Below are 26,417 nucleotides of genomic sequence, written 5' to 3' on the forward strand. Positions count from 1 at the left end.
AGTAGGGTAGATCTCGTTGGTGAGATAGTATCCATGTTTCTATGAGTCTCCATTCATATTAAATGAACACTTAGGCATGGTTTCGTTCCATTGAGTAAGAAATATTGGATATTGCTAGAAAACATTAATGTAATTGTTTGATCAAGCGACCCATAATACGCATGCGAAAACAATAAATCATGTGACCCAACTGCATCGAGCAAGTTTTTGCACCTCTAGTATATTGACCTCGCAACAGATGTGATTATTTTGGAACAGAGTAAAACTCTTTTTCAGCCTACTATCTACACCCTCATGAAACCATTCAAACCGTGCGTCTACGTCATCAACAATTTTCGACATACGGAACCCTTGACCGAAAATAACCTCGTTGTATTTTAGGTCATGCACAAAATAATCTTCCATAAAAGCTTGGTGACCTTTTTCACAATCATGTGCCACAATTCTTTTAGTAGATGTTGAAGCTGTCATACTGCTTTCTCCATAAGATCCTTGAAAATTTGTATGCTACTATCATTTGAGAAAATATCACTATCAAAATCACTGGGTAGAAAGAATAACCCGATGTCATCATATGAGAAATTAGCCATGTGATTGGATAACTGATAAAATTGAGAGGATTAGAGCTTTGTGAATGATGATTTTTATTGATGAATGATTATGGTGTAATGGTTAGTTATTTATATTGTTTTAAAAGTATCTTTTTTTTGTTTTCTAACACCTAATGGTCAAACTAACGGTCATATTTATCAAGAAAGACGCGGCTTCATCTACCCTCATTCCCTACCCGCCAAGCCTACCTAAGAGGATGGCGGCGGTGTAGCCGTGGTAGGTTTGAGCCCTAAAACGGAACCCGAGGGGCACTCATAGGCCTTAATACGACCAAAATAAATACTTTGATACCCAAAATAGAAAAACAAGCCAAGTTAACTCATGCACAAAATAAAAATAAATATAAATTCAAAAGGTAAAAATTAAGCTTAATGAAATAAAAGAAATGAAGTCACTAATTCACAATTTAACTCTTGGCAGCTCTCTTCACACATCCATAGTCAACCTTCTAACAAAAACAAACCAAAATGTGGTTTAGCTAATATATTGATGTGTGGATATGCATGAATATATTATATACCATATATCTATAACAAAATTCACGTTGGTATGAGCACGATCGTATGACAATCTTAAGCTTTTTTACTCATTTTTATTAGGAATTTAGAATTCTTCAAAGCATCATTGTACAACTCATGAAAACCTTTAGGTTTTATATTATTTTTTTAAATATTTTTATTATAATTAATTTTAAACATATTCTTATGTAACTTTTATAATATAATCTTCCATAAAATTTCGAGTATACCATTGCGACATGTTTAATTTAACCTGCGTCTCAATATAAATGTTATCTGTAACTAAGTTGTGAGTATTAATGTATATGTAATCGAACCACAAACATACATGTTATCAAAGCTACCTAATATTGAGTTTTTGTTTTTACATATGTCCTTTAACATTTTCGTTATTCTAATTATAAAATATAATGCTTTATAAAATTCAGAATACACCGTTGCAACGTGTTTATTTTATTTACCTATAAATTTCTTTTAAACGAACTTGTATTTGCGAACGGAGTTGTATTCACAATAAAATGTATATATATTATTTTATGATATGCTATAACGAGTGCCGATACAGTACGAACCGAGAAGGTCCTAACAATATCAATACCACGATGATTCTTCTGACCATACGACATTGGTACATGTATGGATACTATCAGTTGTTGATATTCATTTTATACTTTTTGGTTGATTTAAAACACACGCCGACATCTATTTGACGACTTTATTTTTTTGGGGTTCTCTTTGATATCCGTTTGGGTGATTTATCAATTTAAAACAAACTAGAATTACAACCCGTCGCAATGCGGTGGGGATTCTTTAGTTATAACTAAGTCGATTTATGACGCGCACGTTATGTTGAACCTTTCGAACGGGAAAAAAATAGACGATGTAAAAACGTTCACCCACACACGTACGTTGCGTCGTGTTAACTCGGAAAATTTAGAACGAAACGTAAAAACGTTAAACCAAAGACGCACGTTTCGATATGTTTAGTCACAAAATTTAGAATGAAGCATAAAGCGAAAAATTTGCAGAAAATGAAAATTATAAAGGGCCAAAGTTGAAAGTAAAAAAAGTTGTGAGCATAGATTGCAAAAGATAAAAAGTTTTATGTTAAAAGTAAAAAAAAAAACAAATAGTTTTGCGTTAAAGGTAATTTATGAAATACATTTGAGTGAAAAGTAAAAAAAATCAATTTTTTTAAAAACCCTCAAAGCCAAGATTACAACAACCATATGCATAACCATTTTTTCTTTGAAAAACTCCCAAAGCCAAGATTACAACACATAAGTAAAAAAATCAAAGTGGTTAAATTACAAAAGATGGAAACTTTTGAATTAGAAGTGAAAAATCAAATTAATCAAAGGGGTTAAATTGTATATGATGAAAACTTTTGAATTAGAAGTGAAAAATCAAATTAATGAAAGGGGTTAAATTAACAAAGATTAAAACTATAAACTTAAATTGTCAAAGATTAAAACTTTAAGGTTAAAAATGAAACAAATATTAAAACTTTAAACTTAAATTGTCAAAGTTTAAAACTTTAGGGTTAAAAAGGAAAATTCCAATTTTTTTTTTTTTTGAAAAGCTTCCAAAGCCAATTGTGCAACTCTCATATGCATAAATTAGTTGCTTTTTAATAAGGTTATAATATAATGTGTTGATATATAATATTATTACAAAGTATTTTTGTCTTTATTGTATGTAATTTTGTGATTACATATATGCAATCACAAGTTTATATATTTGTAGGGTAATTTCGTTATTCCACATATAAATTTGTGATTACATGTATGTAATAAAATAATGATAAAACTACCCTTAAATATTAGTTATTACTAAATATATATATTAGAATAAATAGATAAAATGATTAGTAGTCTCAAAGTTTTCAAATTTTTAGTGTTATGAAATAATCATGATAATTATAATTTTTTTTAAACAGTGTGAGATGTCTATGTAGGTATTATTGTGTTTTAAATTTTAGACATGATGGTTACATCTCTCTGGCAATGTATAATACAGAACAACGACGACCGTAACAATTTAAAACATAGAAATATATTCTAAGCATGAAATCTAAGATACCATGAGAAGATTGTGTTTTAAATTGTTACGGTTTGGTGTTTCTTGATATTATAAGAAGCGAAAACTTATTTTATTATGAAAACTCCGAAACTCCCAAAAAAAAACTAGAAAAAAAACAAGAGTCTTTTTAAACAATTTCTACTTGTAACATTAGCATTTTTAAGATAAAAAAAACTTTTTTAAAAATAAATAAATTAGTATTACACATATACAACACTGCGAAAAACCTAAAACCGCTAACCCCCCCCCCACCCCAAAAAAAAAAAACCCTAAACCCCCACACCCATCCCTAAAAACATAACCACCACACCCTAAAAAACCTAACCTCCACCCCAAAAAACCTAAAAACTAAACCTTAAACTTAACCCCCCACTCCGCTCCCAAAAAAAAAAAAAAAAAAAAAAAAAAAAAAAAAAAAAAAAACCTAAACACCCACTCGTAAAAACATAACCAAAATCTAAACCCTAAGCCTAAGTAGTATTGCATATGTGCAATACTATAATAGTAGTATTGAAGAAGGTATAACACATTAAATCTTTTTTTTATATCGAAAAACTATGCTTGAATATACTCGAACGAAAGATAAGAAAATTTGTGATCTTATGATGCAATCTTTTTTAAATAATAATGAAAATTGAAGAATATAGAAATGCTTGGAATATATATATATATATATATATATATATATATATATATATATATATATATATATATATATAGGATAAGGATCATGTGAGAAGTAGTAGGCTATTTGAGAAATTTGAAAAGCATTCTGAACACACATTTTCCTTAAGCAAAAAAATGTAAAAAAATGCAAATTTTTTTTTTTTGAAAAATCGCAGGTTTTTCTTTAAGAATTTATTTTTTTATTTTTTTTTTAAATTTCTTTTGGGATTTATACACATGTGTATATTGTTAATCTTTTTAACTATACATATATGTATATTGTCAATTATACATATATGTATATACATGTCTAAAATTGAAAAATAAGTGTTATTTAGGGTTTAGCATTAGGGTTTAGGGTTTAGCATTAGGGTTTAGCATTAGGGTTTAGCATTAGGGTTTAGGGTTTAGCGTTAGGGTTTAGCTTTTGGGTTTAGCATTAGGATTTAGCTTTAACTTTTGGGTTTAGCTTTATCCTTAGGGTCTAGCATTAAGGGTTTAGCTTTAGAGTTTAGTTTTAGCTTTAGGGTTAAGCATTAGGGTTTAGCTTTAGAGTTTAGCTTTAGGGTTTAGAATTAGGGTTTAGCTTTAGGGTTTAGTATTAGGGTTTAGAATTAGGGTTTAGCTTTAGGGTTTAGGGTTTAGCATTAAGGTTTAGCTTTAGTGTTTATGGTATAAGGTTTAGGATTTATAACACATATTTTTTCAATTTTAAACATGTATATACATATATGTATAATTGTCAATATACATATATGTATAGTTAAAAGATTAACAATATACACATCTGTATAAATCCCAATTTTTTTTTTTTAAAAAATAAATACAAAAATTAATCCTTAAAGAAAAAGCTGCGATTTTCCAAAAAAAAAAAAAAAATTGCATTTTTTTCACCTTTTTTTTTTTTTGCATTTTTTGCTTAGGGAAAATGTGTGGTCTAGATTGCTTCTCAAGTTTCTCAAATAGGATGGATTTCTCTTAGGATCCCTACCATATATATATATATATATATATATATATATATATATATATATATATATATATATATATATATATATATATATATACAGGATCATTTCAGAACCATAAATATTTACAGAACTTGCAGAATTCCTAATAAACAATCTTTTTATTTATATATTTTTATGTTTATGGTAATTCTATCATTTATTATGTGTATTTTTACGATTACATACATGTTAAGAGTAATTTTATCATTTTTTATATGTAACTTTACACATATGTAAACTAGTTTTTTTACATATATGTAATTAGTTATAACATATACATATAATTCTGACAATTAAACATATGTAAACTACTTTTAACATGTATGTAATCAAATAAATACATATAATAGATGATAAAAAGATCATAAATACAAAAACTTATATATAAAATGATCGTTTTTAGGAGTTCTGAAAGTTCTGTAGTTATTTAGAGTTCTGAAATCCCGATATATATATATATATATATATATATATATATATATATAGGGGAATGTCCAAATAAAAACAACTACTTATTGTGAAAACTTGAAAACTAAATTAAAAAGCCGAAAAAACATACCAATTTTTTTTTTTTTGCATACCAATTTTCGCCACTTTTTATATATAAAAAAAATTTCAAAAGTTTTTTTTGTAGTGCACATGTGTAATACTACACACGTGTACGTGTACTACAAATTTTTTTTTTTAAAAAAAGTTTTTTTTATATAAAAAACCGGCGTTTTTTATAAAATAATTGGAAAAAAAATAATTTGTTTGTGTGTTTTTTAGGCTTTTTTTAGTTAGTTTTCGAGTTTTCATAATAAAAGTGGTTTTCATTTGAAATATCCCTATACATACATAAATATATATATATATATATACATTAATATATATATATATATATATATATATATATATATATAGGGTAAGGATGTATAGAAAACCCACTTTTAGAAAACCCGGGAAACTCAAAGCTACCGATGTTTTTTTTTTTTTTTTGAAAAAAATTTATACATGTTATATACATGTTTTTAAGGGTTTTGGGCAAAAAAAATCAAAAAAGCGCCGAGTAGATATTTTTTTAAAAAAAATAAACAAGTTTTGGTGTAACACATGCTATGTGTTACACCAAAACTTGTTTATTTTTTTAAAAATATCTACTCGACGTTTTTTTTATTATTTTTTTTTTTGCCCAAAACCCTTAAAAACATGTATATAACATGTGTAAATTTTTTCAAAAAAAAAACATCGGGAGCTTTGAGTTTCCCGGGTTTTCTAAATTAAAGTGGGTTTTCTATAGATACTTACATTATATATATATATATAGCTGAAAGATAAATCAAAAACCAATGTGAGTTGAGAAAATCCAAATAAACTCTATATAACATTTTATTTTTTTCTAAAAAAACAGAGAATCTAATATAAATGTACCTGAACATTTTTATGAAAAAAAATGAAAAGAACGCCTACTAGTTTTTTTTTTTAAATGTTCAAAATTTGTAAGTTACATTTTTCTTGGACATATATATTATGTAACATTAAATTTTTAACAGTTTTTGAAAAGAACCTACTCGGTTTTTTTTTTTTTTTTTTTGTTTCTCTTTTATAAAAATGTTCAAATACATGTATATTATATTTTCTTTTTATTAGAAAAAAAATAAAAAATAAAAAAAAATAAAAATGTTACATGTGATTTTTACAATGGTTTCTTGAGTTTACACAACTCAAGAGGGAGCCGCTAAAATTAAAACCACCCCCAGTTGTAAGAACCATGAGTACCACTCTCCACCAATCATATTCTTCCAACAAAAGGGTAATTTAGTCATTTACCCCATATGTCATTTCCCCCTACCTCTCTCCTCATTTATTAATGTCAGAGCTCATATTTTAAAAAGAATCCCATTTATTAATGTCTCTCTCCATTTTATTAATGTCACTGTATAAGAATCCCATTTTTCTAGGGTTCTCTTTGTCGATAATGGTGATGGTTTTTTTTTAATTTCTTGTGGAGCTTTCCCCTGTTTTTGGTGGTGGGAGGTGGTTACCTCCTTTCTGGCGGCCGGAGTTGGTCTCCAACAGATATGACTGCTGGTCTTTGCTCCGATGTGACACTCACACCACCCCACTATCCTTTCACCCCCAAATCTTTCTCTCTCTCTAACTAAACCCACCGGCCGGAAGACAGGGGGTGTCGGCGACTGATCTTTATCTCGACAAAGGAACGGTCAGTTAAAAATCCTCTCTCTCTCTTAAAAATCCTTTCAACTGATCTTCATTTTGGTCATTTACCCCCAAATCTCTCTCTCTCTCTTAAAAATCCTTTCAACTGATCTTCATCTCGACAAAGGAACGGTCAGTTAACCGGCGCCACTCCAGTCGCCGGAGCCGGAGAAGAGAGGCGAGAGGAGAGCAGAGGTGGTTGTTTGGTTGGTCGGAAGACAGGGGGTGGTGGGTGATGGTGGGAGCGGAGGTAAATGGAGGTGATGGTGGTTGGTCGGTGGTTGGAAGACAGGGGGTGCCGAGGATGTCGGTGGTGCCGATGCTGCGATCGATGTCGGTCTTGTGTTGTTTCTGTTGGAGCTATGGTTTGTATAGCTTGTTTGTTTTGATTATGTTTGTTGGGTTTTTCTTTGATTTGTTTCTGTTGGATCGATGTCGGTGGTACCTGTACAACTTGTTTGTTTGATTATGTTCACTTGATGGGTCTGTACAACAGTTGCCAATAGTGCCCGGTGGTGCCCCGTGGTGCCCGCTGGTGCCGGGGGGTGCCCCGTTGTGCCGACTGAAACTTTTTTTCGCCGACAATTGATATTGACGATCGTTCTTGGCAGTGATGATGCAAAAAAAAAAAAACGCATTTTTTTGATGACGATGGCACGACAAGGATGGTGGAGGGTAGGTTTTTGAACGTGCAACCCCACTTTGCAGCCTCTGATTATCGGAAAATCTGAGCTAAACCCCTTTTTTTCGAGATACACATTGTTTTGATGTTATTGGTTTTTTTTTTAATTTTTTCCCACCCCAGTCGATGATGATAGCAATCCATCTGAGACACCTACCGACTGTGCGATTTATGGGATTGGTATTAGCAATCACTGGTTAGCATAGGGATTGGATTAAAGAAGATGATTAAGTTAACACCATTGTTTTTAAACATGAGATCGTCAATGTTTTAGGGATTGGTATTAGCAATCACTGGTTAGCATAGGGATTGGATTAAAGAAGACGATTAAATAAGACAATCAGAATGAAGAGTTTAGGTTAAATGGGATAATTAACGGGTTTTTAATAGGGTAGATATTTTGTTACAGGTGAATTGACATAAATATTCCTCATGTGAGGGGCACATGATCACCCAACCAATTAGTTGGATAGAGATAGTGACGAGAGCCAAAATTGTTAAAATGGGTAGATATTTTGTTGCATGTGAATTGACATAAATGTCCCTCATGTAAGGTGTACATGATCACTATTTAACCAATTAGTTTTTTTCTTTTGAATAGCAAAGGAAATTTCATTACTCATCAGGAAGTTTACATCGGCCCTATAGCAAAAAACTACAGAAGCCAAAATGTTCCAAATCAGTTACATTTAAGAAAACAAATTTATTTACACCATGAAAAGAATCTCCACTCCTCCCACGATGATATTTGCACCTTCGTTCTCTGCCTCATCCATTGGTGCGACTCCTATTTTATATCTTCGATTAGTTTGTAGATGGCATCGCCTCTATCTTTAAATATCCTTGCATTCCGATTTTTCCAAATGCACCATGCTGTTAACATAAATATTGTGTGTACAGCTTTCTTCTTTACCTTTGGCCATTGATAGTCGTTTATAGCATCGATCACTTCTTTTAGCGTTTCTGGCTTTAGTGTTCCGGTAATCTTCACCTAACTCCGAACTTGATCCCAAAGCAAGTCTGCATAATTACATGTTACCAGTAAATGGTAAATGGTCTGGTGTCTCGTCTGCTCGGCCGCATACCTTACACATAGTTGATTGGATTTGTATGCCTCTTTGTCTTAACTGTGTTGCAGTTGGAATCCGTCCCTGCAGTGCCCACCACACAAACATCTTGCACTTGCTCGCTGCCCATTTGTTCCACAGGAAATCGTCCGCCATTTCGTTCAGATTTAACTTTTTTGCCGGTGTGTTTCTTACACTTTTCACCGTAAAAACTTCTTCATCTTCATTCCTCCATACCTATACATCTGATTCGCCCGACAACCGGAACCGCATCAATCTGTCCTTTAACTCCGCCATTTGTTGCTTTTCTTCGTCTGAGCAGGGTGTTCTCGTCCAGGCCCAATCCCATAATGTGCCGTTACTACTCAATTTGTAATAACTTTGAATTTTCGCTTTTTTATCTTTTGCTAACTGATATACCAAGGGAAATTCTTCCCGTAGTGGTGCTTCGCCTAGCCATACATCTATCCAAAACCTTGTTTTGTCACCTTTACCAACTTTACTTGTCAAGTTTTTAGCCAAATTTATACCTCGTTTACCCATATCTTTGTCCACTTCAACGATCGTTTTCCAGATTCTGCTATGGTTATTGTTTTTCGGAACCATATGTATTTTCCTCCTATTCTTGTGGATAACTTCTATAACTTTTACCCATAGTTGGTGTGGCTCTGTTTTGATTCGCCACCACCATTTAACTATTAAAGCCAGGTTTAGATCTCTTATACTTCCCACCCCAAGTCCACCAAATTTGTTTGATGCTACTATTTTCTCCCATTTAATCCACCTTAGTTTCTTATTTGAGTTGCAGCCCCCTATAGGAATTTTCTCCTAACACCTTCGAATACTTTTATGACTGCTATCAGGCACTTATACAAAAATAAGTAGTTTGGTAGACTACCTAAAACTGATTTCACAAGTACAACCCAACCCGCGAAGGATAGGAGTCTAGCTTTCCAATTTGACAATCTTTTATTAAACGTGTCAATTACCTCCTTCCAGAATCGGTTCATGTTCGCTCCTACCTTTAATCCTAAATATGTGGATGGAAACCTCCCTACTTTAAAATTAAATATCATTGCCAAACTGGACACCTCATCTTCATTAACCCCAATACCAAAGAGTTGACTTTTCCAAGGGTTTACTTTTAGCCCCGAAACCAGATAAAAAATTCTTAGGATTCTTTTTAGATTTTTAGGTTGTTTTCTTCCCATTCCCCAACGAATATTGAGTCGTCCGTGAAGAGCATATGTGTCGATATCAAACTTTCTTCCGGTAGTTTCACCCCCAAAAATTGGCCTGTTGATGTTGGTTGTCATCATGACGTGCAACGCTTCCATAGCTACTACAATGAAAAGAAACGGAGAAAGTGGGACTCCTTGCCGTAATCATCTTTTATATTGGAATTCCCCGTTAGGTGCCCCATTTACAAGTACCGATCCTCTCCCCGAGAATAATATCCCAATTACCCAATTCCTCCACTTTGGAGGAAACCCCATGTGGGTTAAAACGAAAATTATAAATTTCCAATTCACCGTGTCGTATGCCTTTTCTATATCTTCCTTAAACACAAAAATTTTCTTATTCTTCTTTTTTGCCCACCCGACTACCTCATTTATGATCAATGGCCCATCTATTATTTCTTCCTGACACGAACGCTGACTGGGACTTTGAGATCACACCACTTAGCACTTTTTTCATTCGGTTTGCTAGTACTTTTGAAATTATTTTATTTACTACCCCAATTATGGAAATTGGCCGAAAATCTGAAAAAGTCATAGGATCTTGTACCTTAGGTATGAGTGATATGAATGAGGAGCTACATGACTGATGAATGGACCCATGCCTGAAGAATTGCTGCATCATATCCAATATCCACTGTTTTAGTTCAGGCCAATACTCTTTAACTAGCGAGAAGGTCATTCCGTCTGGACCAGGTGCTTTGTTACTACCACATTCCCATATAGCATTACGTACTTCCTCTTCGCTAAATTGCCTTACGAGATCAGCTGCCTCTACCGCATTCACCCTTTTGAAACCTTCAGCTTCCATTCTCGGCCTAGAAGCAATCAGTTCTTTGAATTTTTCCTGGAAAGCCATCCTAAATCCTTCCTTGATAGCGTTAGCGTCTACTTTCCAGTTGCCGTTCAGCCACAACCCATTTACTTGGTTCCTAATCATGTGACTGTTGACAACTGCATGAAAAAATGATGTGTTTTCGTCACCAACTTCGATCCATTTTAGCTGTGATTTTTTATGTAGATCCTTTGCTCTTGTTTTGTGCCACTCGCTGATCTTCCTTTTGTATTCTTGCCATGACTGTATTTCTTGTTTGTCGAGACTTCTCCTTTCAGCTTCAAGTTCCATTTTTTCTTTATTTTCAGTGGCTTCGGCTTAAACTTCCTCCTCTTTGTCTTTTTCACCCTTCCTCGATAGCTTTAGTTCCTCCTTAATCCCTTTTAGTTTTATTGCTACTATCTCGTCTTTGAATCTTGATTCAACAGACTTTTCCAAACCCTTTTTGACCGCTTTGTCGTAACTGGGGATTTCCGACCAAAAATGGAAAACTCGAAACAGTATTGGTCCGAACCTGTTTGCCGTAGTCGTCAATATCAATGGACTGTGGTCTGAGACCTCCTATTTAGGGCCAACAGGGACGCTCCAGACCATTTTAACACAAACTCTCCGCAGACCAATACTCGGTCAATTTTACTTAGGTTTCTCCCGTCGCTTGACATGAACGTGTATCATTTACCTCCCATGTTATATTCTTGAAACCCGTCGTTCCTTATGAAATTATTAAAACACATGGCTCCTACGGCATCGAACTGTGAATTGAATCTTTCTTCGGGGATCCATACTTCATTGAAATCTCCTAGCATTATCCACCTACCATGAATCGTTTGTTTCAGCTCTAACAGTTCATCCCACAATTGCCTTCTTCTGTTTTGGTTCGTCAATGCGTATATATTTACAATTACCAAATCGTCTTGTTCACCTTTGATTTTCCCTTTTAGTAAGATAAAGTGCTGTTTTTTGACTTCTTGTTCCTTGTTGAACATATTAGGATTCCAAATTGATAATAGACCCCGAGATCTACCCTCCGAATTCACTTTTTAGTACTCAAAAGTTGAGTTATCCGAAAATCATTTTATAATTCTTTCAGGTAGATCAACAAACTGTGTTTCCTGGATTTCTATAAAAGTTATGCCAAATTTTGATAACATACCTCGGACTGCAATTGCTTTGCCAGCCCCTCCTGCTCCTTTAATGTTTATGGTTCCATAGTTCATTGGATCCTTGCTTCCTCCTGTTCTTCCAATACCGGTGTTGTGTTGTCTACTGCCATTTTCTCCGGTGACTTTTCTTGGGTATTATTCTTATCTTTTTCATCACTTCTCTGTTGGTTGCCTGGATCTGAGTTCACCGTTTTATTCATAACGGGGGCTCTCCTCCTTGCTATACTTTCTGGTATCCATGGATTATCGACTTCTGAGACCCATGCAGTGAACGTTTGCTCCTTCCACTTCATTGGTATCGCTTCTTTGATGCTGAAACCATGGTTCACCTTAATTCCGACGATATCGAACTGTAGGTTCAGGTCGTATTTATCTGCCTCCGATCCTTGTACTATGCTTCCGAACCTTTCTGCAATGACATTCATTACTTCACTCATCCAGAGTTGTATTGGGACCCCCCTAATCATCAGCCATGTTCTACGTTGGTATGGAATTAATTGTCCTTCCCATACCTCCGTCTTCTCGAACCATTTTTTCCACAGTTGTTCCTTGTCTTTCATGACAGACTCCATATCCTTGATTTCTTTGAACGTATTGTGAACAATCAGTCCACCTAAATACCGAATTACCCCTTTGTCTAGCTTTAGTTCTTCGGAGCACTTATCTGTTTCTTTTACTTGCTTGATATTATGATATTCACATACCAATGCTTTGGATGAATCGTTGGAAAAAAAAAGATTTTTGGAGCTCTGATTTCAAAAGATTCTTTTTTAGGTTTATAAGGTTAAAATGAATTAACTATGGAGGCCAAAATCGTAATTTACTATTTAGTTAAAGAACTAATTTTAGAAGATCTATTATATGCAATGGACAACTTAATATAAGTGAACTTTACTAAAAAAAAAAGAGGATTTTGATTCCGTTTAGATTATCATTTACTTACTTGCTGACTATAAAAGTTTTGTTGGCATGGGTAAACGCATTAGGCTGGCTCATTTGCCAAAGCCCTATGAAATCCATAGGGGAAATGGATAGTTAGCGTTGAATTAGGTACAAAATAATATTCATGGTCACAAGTTTATATTGAGTAACTTTGTTTCTTTAGATATTAATGACACAAATTCTTTTCATCCAAGTTCTAATATTTTCTGTCTATAATTTTCTTTTCAACCTTATCATAGTGGGAGAAGCTGGAACACTTAAAGATTGGTCTCAATGATGTTAAATTAGCAACCCATGATTTTGCAATGGAATGCATGATTTCATCTAGCGGTCATTATACTTTGTACAGAGCTGCCCTCAGCCATTTTGATGAAGAAAATCCCAACATTGGAGCTATAAAACGCATCTCTTCTGGACAGGACATATATGGAAAAGAAGAGTTTCACAGAGAAATTGAAATGCTTACCACTATTAAGCATCATGCCATAGCCACTCTACTTGGATATTTTGCTGAAGGTTCTGAGATGGTTCTTCTCATTAACAATGTTGATAATGGACTGCTTAGTTCTTATCTAGGAAACGAAAATGCACATTGTTCTTTGACGTGGGAAAAACGCTTGAAAATCTGCATTGATGTTGCACACGCATTGAATTACCTACATTCTGAGATAGAAGACCAAAAGAGGATAATAAACCGTTATATAAGTAGCAGTAGCATTGGGTTGGACGAGAACTGGGGGGCAAAAATTATTGAGTTTGGGTTCTCCATATTCCTGCCTCCAAATCATGATGACAAAGGTCTCTATCACGGAAAGCCTTGTGGAGCAGAGTACTTCGCTGATCCAGAATATCTTAGGACCGGTTATTTAACAAGAAAATCAGATGTTTATAGTTTTGGAGTAGTTTTGTTAGAAATGTTATGTGGGAGGCCAGCCCATGACATAATTTACTTTATGGATGGTCACAAAGGGCTGGCCTATGTGGCTAGACAATGCTTCAGGATGGGAACACTGGAAAACATGATAGATCCTACAATAAAGGAAGAAACCAGTGAAAACAATTTTGTTCTAAATAAAGGACCCAACAAAGATTCTTTGCACACATTTATGGAAATTGCATATTACTGCGTGGATGAAGTTGAACACTACCGTCCAACGATGAAAGAAGTTGTTGAGGAGCTTGAGAAAGCTTTACTTCTTCAAGTAAGTCCGATGTTTTAAAATATAAGCTTCAAGTTTTAAATTCTTTATTGATTTCCATCACCATTTTTAACCTCAACCAAGTAAAACATCATTGTTTTTTTTTTTTTAATTTTTGTTCACTAGTCCATAGTCATTCAATACGGTATTTAACAGATTAGTGTTTTCCTTTAGCATGCCTTATTATATAAGACCACATTAATTATCAATCTGTATCTTAACAGTGTATTTTATGTGTCTCATGATTGACAGAAAAACAACAAGGACAACCCCAGAATTTCACTTGAAGACATAAGACTCGCCACACAAAACTTCCATGTAGACAATTACATTGGCAGGGGAGGATTTGGGAAAGTATATAAAGGAAACTGTCAATACGGTGATAGGGTTGAACCCGTTGTTGCAAAGCAATTGGATAAGCAGTCTGATCAAGGGGAACAACAATTCTTGAGTGAGCTCCAAATTCTTATGGAGTATAAGCACGAGAATGTCATTGGCCTTGTAGGCTATTGTGATGAACAGGGTGAAAAGGTCATTGTTTATGAGTATGCATCAAGAAGAAGTCTTGACAGGTATTTGAACGCTCCTTATCTTACATGGATGCAACGACTTAACATATGCATCGAGGTTGCAAGCGCGCTGGATTTTCTTCATAGAGGAGTTGGAAAACAATCAAAGGTGGTACATAGGGACATCAAAACCGAAAACATTCTACTAAATCATGATTGGAAAGCAAAACTTGGTGATTTTGGGCTTTCCTTAATAAGTCCAAAATCAGATTATATCATAGATTCGGTGTGTGGCACACTGGGATACTTGGACCCAGTTTACAAAAAATTACAATTTCTAAGCATAGAGTCTGATATTTATTCATTTGGTGTGGTTTTATTTGAGATTTTGTGTGGAAGATCAACGTTCGTAATCCACAAACATGAGGGTCACTATCTACCGGATTTCATTAAAAACAAATTTGAAGAAAGAAAGCATGATGAGGTGGTGTTTGAGCCAATAAAGAAACAGATAGAGCCAAGATCATTGAATACATTTCAAAAGATTGCCTACCAATGCTTACGTCATGAAAGAGCACAACGACCGACAGCAAAAGAAGTTTTAATACAACTTAAGAAAGCATTGGAATTTCAGGTAAGTTATTATAGTTTTCGGAAAGTAGAATTTTTCATGGTAACTTTAATTTGTATTCGTCAAAAACGTTTTTCATGGTAACTTATTAACCCATTAATCTTTTAATTAAACAAGAACAAATATTTATATATCTATGTATAAACTATGTATAAATTAGATCTTATCTTCTTAACCCAATGTATTTGCATTCTTTTCTGCTTGATAAACAGAATATGGCATCAATAATCACCATGTTGGCTCACTTACAAATCCCACTTGAACACTTGATAGAGGCGACCAACAACTTTCATGATGATAACATCATCAGACACAGCCGATTTGGACCATCATACAAAGGACAACTCATGCGGTCTGGGAAATTGATCAATATTGTTGCCCGGAGGTTAGACTGCAAACATGGCCTAGGAGACTTTGAGTTTTTGACTGAAGTTTCATTGCTTTCTGATCTCAAGCATACAAATCTAGTCACTATTGTTGGATTCTGCGAAGAGAAAGAGGAGAAGATCATCGTAACCACATATGAAGCCAATGGAAGTCTCTCGAATCATCTAAGCAACCCGAACCTCACATGGAAGCAAAGATTGAGGATATGCCTAGGTGTGGCTCGTGCGTTAAGTTACCTCCATTATGATGAGGGACGTGGTTATGGCGTTATAAATCGTATCATCAGTAGCGACACAATTTTATTAGATGAGAATTGGGAAGCCAAATTATCCTGTTTTGAATATTCCATCAAACAATTCCACAAGGACCAGGTCTGCATTTGTGAACCTATAGGCGTAACAGGGTATATGGAGTCGGCAATTGAAAAGACAGGAGGTTTGACCCACAGGTCGGACATCTACTCTTTCGGAGTGGTTTTATCCGAAATATTCTCCGGGAGGAAAGCATATATTGAGAACGAGGCTAATAGATTTCTAGCTCCGTGGGCCAAATATCATTTTGAAATGTATAATACGGAGGATATAATCCTTCCTGGTCTGCAGGATCAAATGTCGCACTCATCACTTATGAGATACTCAAGAGTAGTATGTCATTGCTTAAACGAGGAAACAACATTCCACCCAGATATTGACTATGTCATCGCAACACTTGAGGGAGCATTGGAAATTTCGTAAAAATCTTGTAAGACATTTTATTTGGTTTTATCTTTTCTGGCATAGCAGTTTTACTTTATGTCATTCCTTTATAACCATTTGTTACGGTTGTTGTTAAAAGTAGGTAAAAAGGTGGATCACACACTTTTTTGTTTGTTATTATTTTTAGTGTATCATAAGGGGACCGTGCCACCGTGGTGGTAAATTTGTGCTTGTGTATCAGATGAGTGTGTTATGCACTTAAGCCGTATGCGGCGTGTGTGAACTTTTGATAACTATATATAACTACAATTTAGAACCTGCGCTTTGCGGCAGGTTCGTTAAACCAAACATAAAATATACATAAAAACATTGAATCTTGCATGCACATTACCTCTTGTTAACTTGTAAAAAATTAAACAAAACGTAAAATATTGAAAAGAATAACTAAGCCAAGTTGAAAACGTTGAAATACACACGTATGCAATAGGTAAAAAATTATCATCTTAAAAAACATTAACTATTTGTAATGTATAAGTATTCATAAATAGCAAAAAATCTTTTAAATATCTTAAAAGTAACAATTCTCTTATCTTTCACCGGTACATATTTATTTATCACATATATAATAAATAATATTACCGTATAGGTACAACATTTCTAGTTCTTTCAAAATTAATTATAATAATAACTAAGACACTTACAAAATCAACGCTAAAACCATGTGTTGTATGTTATTCTACAAATACAAATACCATCATCAAAAAATGAAAAATGTCAGCGCATATCAGCCTCTCTCTAACATTCACACTTTCTCTACAAATGCCAGCAAAACACCGCCACGCCACCTTAGCACCACCACCACCACAGCTCTATCATCTCATACCACCGTCTGCCAGCTCCACCATCTCGCCACTGTGACGCGATCTCTTCACCACCATCACTACCCCACCACCACCTGACTCTCATCATCACACAACACCATCACCACACAACCGTGAATGACCACCTCGGTTCCGACCTAAACGCCATTACCCTGTTTCTCTCTCTCTACATTCTCTGTAAAAACAATCTCCCTACAACCACTGAAACCATCACCACCGCCACTTGGAATCGGACTTCTCTCCTCTCCGACTTCGCCATCCACATAATCACGCTACCTCCGCCACACCAACACACCAACGTCTTGGCCTGAGAAATGGAATTGTCGTCGTCACACTACAGGCGTGGCCATCGCCGTTGGCTTGTTCCAACACCACCTCATTATAACTTATTAATGGTGGTTGTATCAGGAGAGAGAGAGAGAGGGGAGGGGAGGGGAAGGAGATGAAGAGATTGACCAATTAATTAAAAGCAATAAAAAATAAGAAATAACAGTGTTTGACAAATGGGTGAAAGAAATTTGAATAGGTGGACCAATAGAATGAAAACAAAATTGAACAGTAAAATTGAGTCTTGCAAGAAACTTGCTAATTAATATAGGAAAAATAATTTAGTAATAATGTTTGCAATAACAATTTAAAATGTAGGGTAAATTGCACTTTTCGTCATGTATGTTTCTACCAAATTTCAGTAGATATCCTTTACTTTCTAAATTGAAAAGGATCATCTTTTACGTTTAAAAACTTTGCATCGCATGGCCTTTAAAACTAACACGGTTAACATTCTCGGTTATACTTGGGGAATTTAGTCATTTTATCCATTTATTCAAAAAATATATTACAAATAAAAAACCATAATTAAACACCCCCTCTCTTTGTCTTCGTCACCACACTCTCCCTCCCATCCGCCACCCACCACTACTTGCCACCACTACTAGTAGAACCCCTTCATCTAAACATTAAACATTACAGTCGCCACCAGACACCATGAACCTCTCCCACCATCTAAACATTACAATCCCCTAACTTTTAAAACCCCAAACAGAAGCTTATACAATACCACCACTACTGAATTAAAACCCCCATGACCACAATCGACTAGGATTCAAGTTAATGAAATCGTTACACGCCATCTTTCTTGGCTGCTGGTAATGAACTAGTAGAGTGCGACCCGAAATGGAAAAACGGAAAAAACCGGTAACAGGGGCCCCCTAAAACTCACGGGGGATCCCCTAATTGTTCCGCGACTCACGAAACGAATTTGGAACAAGTATCATTCGTTTTTGACACATTTCCAGGCTATATTGGACACAAGGTGTCATACCCTGGCTTTTGCGGAAGCGTGGGTATAATTGGTATGACTTCTTAATACCATAGCAACAATCATAACAATGCTATATGAAAATAAAACACATGATGTTCATCCATTCATTAAGTTTAAAGATAACACAACGTCATTGTTAAAAATGTCGATACATAAAACAAGTTACAACCATGACAAGATTAAAGCCTGTTCACATGATACAACAAAAGACTTAAATAAAACGTGGTTTAAAGACATGTAACCCGTCCAGGTAAGGGTTACACCTCCTAAACCTGGATGACATCGTTATTCACTACGCAGCTTGACACAACGCATACTTCGCCAGATCCACTAATTTCCTGAAATACATGTAGTTTGAAAAATCAACAAAAAGTTGAGCGAGTTCATGTGTATGTGAGTATGTATAAACCTTTAAAGTATGTATAAAAGTCCCTGGTATGTAGAAATAAGGAAAAAGAGATCACCAATGGGTTGCAAAGCCACTGGTTTGTGTGAAATGGTGCAGGAAGTACTCAAACCTAGCAAAGTTGTACCGGGCTTCCGGCTGGAAGACATAGTCACCTCTATGGGCCGCTCCGGCCTCATGGGTGTGGGCTCGCTACACCCAAATAGATCTATCACTCATGTCCCTCGGTCCTACGACGAGGATTAATGGCCTTAAGTGTTTTACCCACTACTAACATGATCTAAGTAGTAAACCCTCCATAAGCTAACCATACCATGTATAAAAATGTCTGTAATAATTGTAACATGCATTTCACCCCCGAAGTATAAAAATGAATACAGTTAAGAGATAAGGGGGACATGAACTCACAGTACTGCGTCCTCTGAATCGAATCGTCAACCCAAACTTTGTCTGCTACGCGACGACCTACATGTACTAATGCTTATTAGACGAATGGGCCGTGCCTTGGCTTAGGGTTTAATATCTTTTGAGTTACGACTCTTAAGTTTCCGAGTATTATTCCAAGTTATAATTATTAGTTAAAATAATTATCTTAACTTTAAATTATATTTTATTATGGAATAATCGTTAAACAATATTTTGTATTTCCTTCCCAAGGATGGGGTATTTATACACGTATTATTGTGATTCCGAGTAATATATTTTAAGTCCCACTTAGGAAAAAAAAATATATTTAACTTATGTGTCCAAAAATATCATATATCCAATATATATGTATTTTTCATGGTATTTGTCAAGTTATATTATTTTGCCCTAAAAATAATATAACTAGTTCACAAAGTATGCAAATACTCACACAAGTGTATTAGTGTAAAATATATTCTCTGAATATATTTTTATCCGTTTTTGTATATAAAATCAACCTCCGTTACTTTATATTTTTGTAACAAAAATATGGCCAAGTTTATATTTGAAACACAAGATATAAATTATACTTGTAATGCTTGTCTAGAAAAATATTTTCTAAGTGTTGGATTTTTAGAAAATTTGGCCAGAGATTCCTTTGTAAACGGAGGTGTCCATGCTTACTAGCATATCATTTTCTTTTCGGAAAATCGTTCAAATCAACCAACAAATTACTAAACAATATTACACTAGTCAAGTGCCAAAGACAATGCATTTTTCATGACAACATAAACTTGGTGTTTCATAAAAACGCGTAGTAATTTAGTGGTGTGTTTAGTGGGTTTAGTCACCCTCCAAGGTGTGTTTATTTTTGTAAAAATTTCGCTCTCAGGATTTTTAGAGGTTTACAACTTGTGAACTTATTTTACAAAAATATCCATTTACAACTTTTTCATGTTTCTCTAGTATTCATAATTTATTTCCTTCCAAAAATAATGTAAGAATTATGACTTTTCAAAAATCCGTCTTTTAACTTGGTTTGTCTAGAAGAATTATTTGTAACCCTCGGGTCCATACGACCATCTACCCACTTAGTTCACTTACTTTCAAGACATTACTTTATTACCAAGTTTATGTTGAAACATGGAGGTGATCTTTTTATGTAGTCCACTAATCACCTCCGAACTTGTTAACTTAAGTTTTTAATCTTACTTTAACAAGTTCGTCCATGATGTTAAACACCCTATTACTAGAAATCATCAAATGAACAATAACAAAATCAAAACAACTTTATTTTGTCAAGAGTTCATCTTATTTCATCTTCATATTAGCTTTATGTTTAAGTTTGATTATGATCTTTTTAGTGTTCTTGTATTCACATCACAAGATAATTATTAACCACCATAACTGAGAAGTAAATGAGAATCAAAGAGGCTTACTACTACCTTTGAAGCTAGGGAAGAAACAAGGCGAAAAATGAGTGGTTAAAGACAAATGAGAGAGGTCCTTGGCGATCCGTGATCCACACTTCGTGATTCACCTTGGTGCACCTTGTAGTGAGCTTAGAATATTTAAACAAGAATCCAAAATTTGAAGGTGGTGGCAAGGGGGTTCGGCCGAGCTTACTTAGAGGGGAAAAGAATCTGTTTTAGTGATTAGTGGAGTGATGGTGGTTATTTGTTTATTTATAATCTAGTTTTAATGTCCACTAGGTATTATGTTCCCATAAGTACCAACATGTCTAATCAACATCTTACTAATTCCAAAGGTAGATGCATGGGGAAATAGGAAAAGATTGGAAGAAGCCTTTGGGGTGGCCACATGGGTGAGCTGTAGGTTGAGAGGGGTTAAACGAAAATCACACATGTAGTTATACGATGGTGTACTTCCAAACATTTAGTTAGTGAAGATAGTTACAAGATATTTAGTTGGAGACTTAACCATTATTGGTGAGTGGTATATTTAAAAGCTGAATTTTTGTTTAAAAGTGCAGAATTTTGCAGTTAAAGTGGGTTTTAGGCACTTCCCGGCACCTAAACTATCACCTAGTGACATAGTTTTATGGTCCTCACTTCCCTACACTCCATACTAGTGTAGTACCTTGTCCCTGGCTCATACTAGGCCTCAATATATTGTCTGTCTATGTGCTGGCATTGTCAGCATGTTTCTGAGTTATCCGCTAACTGTGCTGATTGTGCTTTGTGCATCAAGTTTGTCACTAAGGTTTGTGTGTAATAAATGGAGTGACAGTATAAATGTGATGCATGTGTATGTATGATGCAAAAATCATAAAGCAGTTTAATCCGTCAGCTGTCATCAAGCACAGTCATTAAGCACAAATTAAAAATTAATTAATTGTACGGATACCTGAAATTTTAGGGTTGTCACATTCTCCCCCTGTTAGAGAAATTTCGTCCGAAATTTTAGTTCTGCTACTAGATGCAGGGGTCTTGGGGAATAAATGCGGGTACTTTTCCTTCATGCGATCCTCACGCTCCCACGTGAATTCTGGCCCATGCCGTGCATTCCATCGAACCTTGACGAGTTTGACACGTGTCTTATTAATCTTCCAATCAGTCACCTCGACGGGTTCTTCAGTAAAATGGAGTGTGTCGTCAATTTGAATTTCGTCGGCAGGAATGACGACTGTCTCTTGAGTTGGACTCTTCTTTAAATTGGATACATGAAATGTATCATGAACGCCATTAAGTTCAGCAGGTAAGTCCAATTTGTAAGCTACGAGCCCAATCCTTTGCAGGATTCTGAATGGACCGATGTATCGCGGATTCAACTTTCCACGCTTCCCAAAGCGTGCCACACCCTTCCAGGGTGAAACCTTCAATAACACCATATCTCCCACCTCAAATTCCAGAGGTTTCCTTCTTAGGTCCGCATAACTCTTTTGTCGATTACGAGTCGCTTTGATGCGTTCTCGGATCTGTGCAATCTTGTCTGTCGTTTCCTGGACCAATTCCGGACCAACTAGCTGTCTATCACCTGCGTCAGCCCAACAAATCGGTGATCGACATTTGCGTCCATAGAGAGCTTAGAACGGTGCGGCTTGAATGCTGGCATGATAACTGTTATTGTATGAAAATTCAACCAATGGTAGGTGAGTGTCCCAACTTCCACCTAAATCCATTACGCAAGCTCGCAGCATGTCTTCCAACATTTGAATTGTTCGTTCGCTCTGTCCATCAGTTTGTGGATGAAATGCAGTACTCAGATTTAACTGAGAACCGAACGCTTCTTGAAAGGATTGCCAAATCCTTGACACGAATCTTCCATCTCTATCAGAGATGATTGAGAGAGGCACTCCATGCCGTGCAACAATCTCTCTCATGTATATCTCAGCAAGTTTACTCGTGTTGTCTTTCTCCTGGATTGGCAAAAAGTGCGCAGATTTCGTTAGACGGTCTACTATCACCCAAATCGTATCATGGCCCTCAGGCGTCTTTGGCAATTTCGTTATGAAATCCATGGAAATTTGTTCCCATTTCCATTGGGGTATTTCAGGTTGCTATAAGAGACCTGAAGGCTTCTGGTATTCAACCTTTACTTTGGCGCAAATTAAACATTTGCCAACATATATTGCAACATTACCTTTCATCCTTGGCCACCAATAGAAATCCTTAAGATCTTGGTACATCTTATCCGCTCCAGGATGAATCGAGTACTGTGACTTGGGAGCCTCGTCGAAAATAACATTTCTAAAACCACCAAACGAAGGAACCCAAATTTGTTTCATGAAGCATAAAGTTCCTTCCCCGTTTGGTACCAATTGCTTTTCCATCCCATGGAGATACTCATCCTCAATATTTCTCTCTTTGAGAGCTTCTCTCTGCGCGGCACGAATGCGCAATGAGAGGTCTGTCTGGACAATTATTTCCAAAGCCCTAATCCTTATGGGCTTAATCCTTTCCTTTCGACTTAAAGCATCGGCGACCACATTCGCCTTCCCGGGATGATACTTGATTTCACAATCATAATCATTCAGTAGTTTAACCCAGCGTCTTTGTCTCATGTTAAGCTCTTTTTGATCAAAAATGTGCTGTAGGCTCTTGTGATCTGTAAAGATTGTGTATCGCGTACCGTATAAGTAATGTCGCCAGATCTTCAAAGCAAATACCACGGCGCCCAATTCCAAGTCATGCGTAGTGTAATTTTTCTCGTGAACCTTCAGCTGGAGAGAAGCACATACTATAACTTTCTGTCGCTGCATCAATACACAGCCTAATCCCTGACGCGAAGCATCGCAATAAACCACGAAGTCGTCAGTGCCTTCGGGTAGAGTTAAAATTGGCGCGTCACAAAGTTTGTTTTTCAATAACTGAAATGCTTCTTCCTGTTTGTCTCCCCAATCAAACTTCTTGTCCTTTTGGGTAAGGGAAGTCAAAGGTTGAGCGATTTTTGAGAAATCCTCAATGAACCTTCGATAATATCCAGCCAACCCTAAGAATTGTCGAATCTCGGTTGGCGTCTTTGGAGTTTCCCAGTTCTTGATCGCCTCTATCTTTGCGGGATCCACATGAATTCCATTTCCGTTAACCACATGTCCAAGAAACTGGACTTCGCGTAACCAGAACTCACACTTTGAGAACTTTGTGTGTAGTTTCTCCTTTTTAAGTAGCTCTAAGATAGCTCTTAAGTGTTGCTCGTGTTCTTCTTTCAATTTTGAATAAATCAGAATATCATCAATAAACACAATCACGAACTTGTCGAGGTACGGCTTACAAACTCTGTTCATCAAATCCATAAAAACAGCTGGCGCGTTTGTCATACCAAACGGCATAACCAGGAACTCGTAATGTCCATAACGAGTCCTAAAAGCAGTTTTGGGAATACTTTCCTCTTGTATTCTCAACTGGTGATAACCCGATCGTAGATCGATCTTTGAGTAAAAACTCGAACCTTGCAACTGATCGAATAAGTCATCAATTCTAGGCAAAGGATATCTATTCTTGATGGTTAACTTGTTTAGCTCCCGGTAGTCGATACACATGCGAAAACTACCATCTTTCTTCTTAACAAACAAAACTGGAGCTCCCCAAGGTGAGAAGCTTGGTCTGATAAATCCTTTGTCTAACAGCTCCTGGAGTTGCGTTGACAGCTCTTGCATCTCGGAAGGTGCAAGTCGATAGGGCACCTTAGCTACAGGTGCGGCGCCTAGAACTAAGTCAATGTGAAACTCGACTTGCCTTTGAGGCGGCAATCCTGGCAAGTCTTCTGGAAAGACTTCAGGATACTCCTTTACGACTGGAATATCTTCTAACTTTGGCTCCGCGGCGTCTTTATCTACGATGTGTGCCAGGAAAGCAACACATCCTTTCTTTAAACATTTTCGAGCTTTCAAGCAACTGATGATCCTTAGAGGCGTATCGCGCTTCTCTCCGTGAACCACAATCGTTTCTCCAACCGCCATTGGGATGCGAATGGTCTTCTCGTGACATACAATTTCGGCTTTGATGCTTGACAACCAATCCATCCCTACTACCACGTCGAAACTTCCCAACTCAACTGGTAGTAGATCCAAAGTGAACTCATGTTCTCCCAGCTCTATTACACATCCTCTGATGACTTCGTTCGTCTCAACTAGTTTTCCATTAGCCAGTTCAATTGAATACGGAATGTCTAATTTACTAGCAATTAACCCAAGCATTTTCTTAAATTCTAACGATACGAAACTATAATCGGCACCAGTATCAAACAGTACAGATGCAAAGCGTTGATTTATAGGGAGCGTACCAGTGACAACGTTTGGATCCTGGCGCGCTTCCCTTGCACCAATGTTGAAGACTCTTCCTTGCGCTTGGTTCAGTTTTGGGCATTCCCTTTTAAAGTGCCCGATGTCTCCATAGTTAAAACATCCCGGTCCCCGACCGTTACTATTTCCACTTCCACCTTGAGCGTTGTTTTGGTTGCGATTCCCACTCCCAGCTTGGTTCGCAAAATTTCCACGGTTTCCATTTCCGCCATTTCCTCCCTGTGGGCGGTTTCCAACCCCATTACCTCCACGATTGTTGTTACCAAAACCCCTTTGGCCACCACGACCAGTACCAACCCAGCAAGTATTCTTCGAATGGCCATCCTTCCCGCAAGACTCACATCTCTTCACTCTGTATTGGCTGGGGCGATGATATTGGCAGACATCACATTTGGGCAAAGTGCCCATGTACCCCTTTCCTTTGTTCTCAAAACCAGTTTTAGCCCTGGCCGGTGCGCTTGTCTCACCCTTTTTGTTTGAACTGCTGGTGACTTGTTTGAAGTTGGAGAACTTCCGTTTGTTCTCCCCCAAAGACTCCAAATGGGTCTCTTTCTTCTTCTGATCGGAAATTAAGAATTTGATCAGTCTAATAGCTTCCTCGGTAAGTGCCACACTGAGAACAATGGCTTCGGTGATTGTTGGGGGCTTTGAGGTAGTTACCATGCTCATAATCTGGGGTGCTAATCCCCAGATGAAACGCTCCACGCATTTGAATTCGGGTGTGACCATGTACGGCACCACATGGGATAGATCATGAAATCTTTGAACATACTAAGCGATTTTTGGGCCTTCCATCTTTAAGTTCCAGAATTCCGTTTCTAGCTTTTATATCTCAGCTCTGGAGCAATACTTCTTGCGCATCAGCTCTTTCAGTTCGGTCCAAGTCATGGCGTATGCTGCAACCTCTCCTAAGGTTTGAACTTGGAGATTCCAGCATGAGAGCGCTCCATCAATAAACAACCCGGAAATGAATATAACTTGCTGTCTAGGCGCACATTTGCTCATCCTTATTGCCGTTTCAGTCTTTTCCGTCGATCGGGTAAAAGCCACGGCACCTCCCGTGCCATCAAAGTTAAGCGGCTTGCAATCTAAAAATTGCTTGAAAGTACACCCTGTGCAAGCAATGTCATTTACAGGTATTAGCAATCGCACACGAAATGTCCAAATACAGTGTAATGTGTCTCCACTGACTTATCATTACCATT

At 36.2% G+C, this 26,417-nt stretch overlaps 1 protein-coding gene across 2 annotated transcripts in view; it reads left to right on the forward strand.

The window, feature by feature from the left end:
* Positions 1–16,672, forward strand: part of LOC110929037 — a 37,616-nt gene extending 20,944 nt beyond the window's left edge. For both annotated transcript variants that reach the window (XM_022172135.2, XM_022172136.2), the window contains exons 4-6: positions 13,254–14,216; positions 14,466–15,356; positions 15,566–16,672. In XM_022172135.2, the coding sequence (XP_022027827.1) occupies positions 13,254–14,216; positions 14,466–15,356; positions 15,566–16,474 (2,763 nt within the window). In that variant the 3' untranslated portion in view covers positions 16,475–16,672. The remainder of the gene's footprint in view (positions 1–13,253; positions 14,217–14,465; positions 15,357–15,565) is intronic.
* The last annotated feature ends 9,745 nt before the right edge of the window (positions 16,673–26,417 follow it).

This window comes from Helianthus annuus, chromosome 3 (assembly GCF_002127325.2).
Source record: "Helianthus annuus cultivar XRQ/B chromosome 3, HanXRQr2.0-SUNRISE, whole genome shotgun sequence".
Taxonomy (NCBI): Eukaryota; Viridiplantae; Streptophyta; class Magnoliopsida; order Asterales; family Asteraceae; genus Helianthus; species Helianthus annuus.